The sequence below is a fragment of the Cynoglossus semilaevis genome, chromosome 20, assembly GCF_000523025.1.
Source record: "Cynoglossus semilaevis isolate Cse_v1.0 chromosome 20, Cse_v1.0, whole genome shotgun sequence".
In the NCBI taxonomy this organism is placed as follows: domain Eukaryota; kingdom Metazoa; phylum Chordata; class Actinopteri; order Pleuronectiformes; family Cynoglossidae; genus Cynoglossus; species Cynoglossus semilaevis.
The window spans coordinates 404398-408163 of NC_024326.1; the positions used below are offsets into that span (position 1 = coordinate 404398).

At 41.3% G+C, this 3766-nt stretch overlaps 1 protein-coding gene across 1 annotated transcript in view; it reads left to right on the top strand.

The window, feature by feature from the left end:
• Positions 1-1106: 1106 nt before the first annotated feature.
• Positions 1107-3766, top strand: part of LOC103395832 (low-density lipoprotein receptor-related protein 8) — a 37320-nt gene continuing 34660 nt past the window's right edge. Inside the window, exons 1-2 of the mRNA XM_025066124.1 lie at positions 1107-1442; positions 2130-2246. Of these exons, the coding sequence (XP_024921892.1) occupies positions 1373-1442; positions 2130-2246 (187 nt within the window). The 5' untranslated portion in view covers positions 1107-1372. The remainder of the gene's footprint in view (positions 1443-2129; positions 2247-3766) is intronic.

Here is a 3766-nt window from a genome sequence, read left to right on the forward strand (position 1 = left end):
GCCACTGTGTCTTTGTCCATCTCTAGATTATAAGGAGGATTATGCTATCACTCAGATTATGACCGTTTAAATGACTGCTCTGCTGGCTGCGTACGCTGTGACCTACTTTTTTTTTTCTCTCACCGTAGCCTGGAGTCTATAGTCCCTGTGACTACTGATGCTCTTTTTTTTTCTTTTTTTCTTTTGCTTCATTGTGATAGTAAAATATCAACGGGAGCCTTTTTTTTTTTACGTTTGTTTTTTTCTGTACTTGATCTGTGAAGCTACACTTCAGCCTCTGCTTCACCTTCATATCATTTGCATATAGATGAGGCTATCTCCATATTATTGCTCAGGGGTTATATTAATAACAGGGTTGTTGAACAGAACGCCACGCTGTATAGAAAAACGAATGCATTTCCTGTAGGAAGCCAGAGGAACACAGTGTCTGTGACACGGTGACTGCTTCACCAAAGGGGCATTTCAATAAAACTTCTTGAAAGTTGAACCCCCTTCTAAAAGGGTGAAATAGTATCTCCTACTGTATTTTCTTTACTGTCTCTACTGTTCATTTCCCTCGACTGCAGGGGTGTCATAATCAATTATAACACAATTACCTAGAAACGTCAATAGCAATGTTTTCCCCCCTGTTGTTTTCATGCAAAGTACTTATATATTTAAGACCAATCTCCATATTTTATGAAACATAATTTTACAAAACATTCCCTAAAAATTGAGTATTTGTGTATATATTTTATTTTTTCAAAATTCATCAAAAGGGCCAAATTGAACCCCCAGGCGGGCCGGTCTTGGCCCACGGGCCGTATGTTTGACAGTACAGTTCCACTGCCTACAAAACAAAAAATTAATTAGAAAATTAGCATTTTTTTTTAATTTAACAAATTACAACAAAGATCTTTGATTTTTTTTTTTTTTTCAATAAATATGTTCAAAATAAGATATTTCTTCTTGGTACTCATCCCTGGGTGGTTTAATTGAGCTTGCATATTTAATTTCGATTAATTGAATACATCGAATACACTAAAAAAAAAAAAAAAAAAGCAAAAAATTAGTTTTTCATATTATGTTGAAAAACGCTAATGATGCCGCGACCGAAAAACAGAAATCCAGAAGACAGTGGCTGTTATGAAGCATTTTAACCTGTTCTGTTCTATTCTATATCCTGTCGACGTCCCCCTCCGGTGTGTCGTCATGGTCGGAGCAGCCGGTGATTGGTCGAGGGCGGGTGAGTGAGGGAGGTAATGAGTGTCTCGCAGCAGCAGCAGCAGCCGCGGCGTCGCAGCATCTCGTAAAGGAAGGAGACTGTCCGGGCTTTTGTTTTGTGGCCGTGAATGAGAGCCAACGTCTCCTCCTTCTCTTTCTCCTTCCCGAAATGTGCGTGGATTTAATGAGGACGTGGCTACTCCTTCATCTGGTCATCCTCCGGCTTCATTCATCAGGAGGTGAGTGCGACGAGCGACGATGTCTTGTTTGTGCACGGGTCTGAGAGTGTGTAAATATGAATGAGGGGGAGCTGCACGGCTGTCGTGTGTGTCTGTGTATTTGAAAGAGAGAGAGATAGAGAGAGATTAAAAGTAAACCATAATCACTTTAGTTTTCAGCAATTGTTCATTTCTCCATCAAATATATAGGAATGTTTTTTTTTTGTTTTTTTTTAAAATCAGCAACCTAAAAGTCCAAGTCTTCCATGTGTGTTCCTCGGTTCAGCCTCCATCCATATACTGCAACATCATCATCATCCCTAGCATCAACATGAGCAGCAGCAGTAGAGGCACTGGTAGCCCACAGACACACACACACACACACAAATCTTCAGAGAATATTCTTCTAGATGCTGAATATCCTCTGCTGCTGATTCATTAGACACGTATCTAAACAAACAGAGGAGAGGGAGGAGAATAAAAAAGCTAGGTCCATGATGCTTCGAGGAGCTCAGCTAATTGACGTGAATGGCTGCTGCATATTAATAAGGCATTCATTTGCAAATGTTTGAACCGGTGGTGTTAATTCTCCTCTCCATGCATCCATCTGGGCGATGTTTTTTCTTTTCTTTTCTTTTTTTAATGCATCCATCTGGGCTATGTTTTTTTTTTTTTTTTCTTTTTTAATTAATTCTCTTCTGCTTCCAGCAACGGATGAGTGTGAGGATGGACAGTTTCAGTGCAACAACAAAAGGTGTATTCCGACCCTGTGGAGGTGTGACGATGACGACGACTGTTCAGACAACAGTGATGAGGAAAACTGCCGTAAGTGTTGAGTAGGATGGAGAAATTGATGAAAGGACACGTCAATATTAAATGGAGGGGGGAAAGAAAAAAAAAAGGCATCGATGCAGAAACATCGGATGTTCGTTGTCTGATATTAAAGTGCTGACTTGGATTTATTTAAATAGGGACTCAAACGGAGCTGCTTCTCTGGAACTGATCTGTTTCATTGTAGTTCACTGTAAATCACTTGAGTTGACGTCGTGTTCATTGGATTCAGGTTTGGTCGTGTTTCTTACATACGTGGTTTCGAAATTTAGGAACGCCCGCTGGGGCCTTCTGTTGGTTACCTTGGAATCGGACATTAGTGCTTGGATCACAGACTGTGCTACAGAGCAGTGTGTGTAAATTGGAATGAGAATTGAGGTTTGAGTGAGCAGATGTAAACAGAAGGTTTGAGCAGTCCAGCAGGCCGTAAATACATCCGTTTAAGAGTCGGATCCTTGTTAGCAAGCGTTGGCAAGTTGTTGCTACTTCATTACGCTGCTTTAGTAGACAACTGAAAAAGTTTGGAGATGTCACAGACACGTACTGTATGCCATGATACCAGAAGTAGCCTTGTCTCCGACCTCTCAAAAAACAGCCGTCGCTACAGTGCGGCGGGTGATTAAATTCCGTCTTTCCTCCCCCTTTTTTATGACGGTGTCGTTTGACCTTCAGCTTCAACATCAATGAACCATCATTAAGGATGACTTTGAGCCAAAGTTACGATGAGTTTGGCTTTCAGACCCGCAGCACCTCTCAGCAATAACCTGACCCGAATACTAATTACACTGTGGGAATTTATTGGATTATATTTATGTTAAATGACATTTGATGATTGGAGGCAAGAAGCACGCTGTTAGCATGTCAGCCGCTGGTGGTTCGACGCCCAACCCAGACCTGGATTTCTCCCACCAGGAATAATGCCATTCCTTTCTTCCTATCTGAGAGTGAGCCAGTAACCTAGATTGCTAGGGGAAAAAAAACCGAACAGACATGCTGGAACATCAGTGAAGCCAAGCGCTACATGTTTGCTGTGCATGTTGTCTAGCGTCTGGGCTAATTCTGGCAGGGATTCCTCCACCTCCCACACACCTATGCTTTTCTCCTTCTCTACACTTATCTTCGTTACCTTCTAAATAAGCCCTTTGAGATTCCTCGGCTGGTGTGTTTACATGCACAATTGCTGGAGGTGATGCCTTGGACGGTCAGTGTTTTTTTTTTGCACCTTCTTACCTGTTATGTCTTGGTATTTTTTTGAGGTCTTTTTTCCCGATTGGGTTTGTTGACTTGAGTGAGGAGTGGGTTCTTATTACACAGGCACAAAGGCGTTAACGTTGTGATAGCATAGTTACATGTTGAAATGATGTGTTTTGGGTGTTTTATTTCTAGTATTCTAGAGTCTGATTTGAATCTGGCTACATACTGGTTTTGTTGTCATACAATGTCTGTCCAGCAGGATAGTGTAACGCTCTCTTCTGGTCAGTGGTCACATGACATGAATGGATCAGTTCAATAGT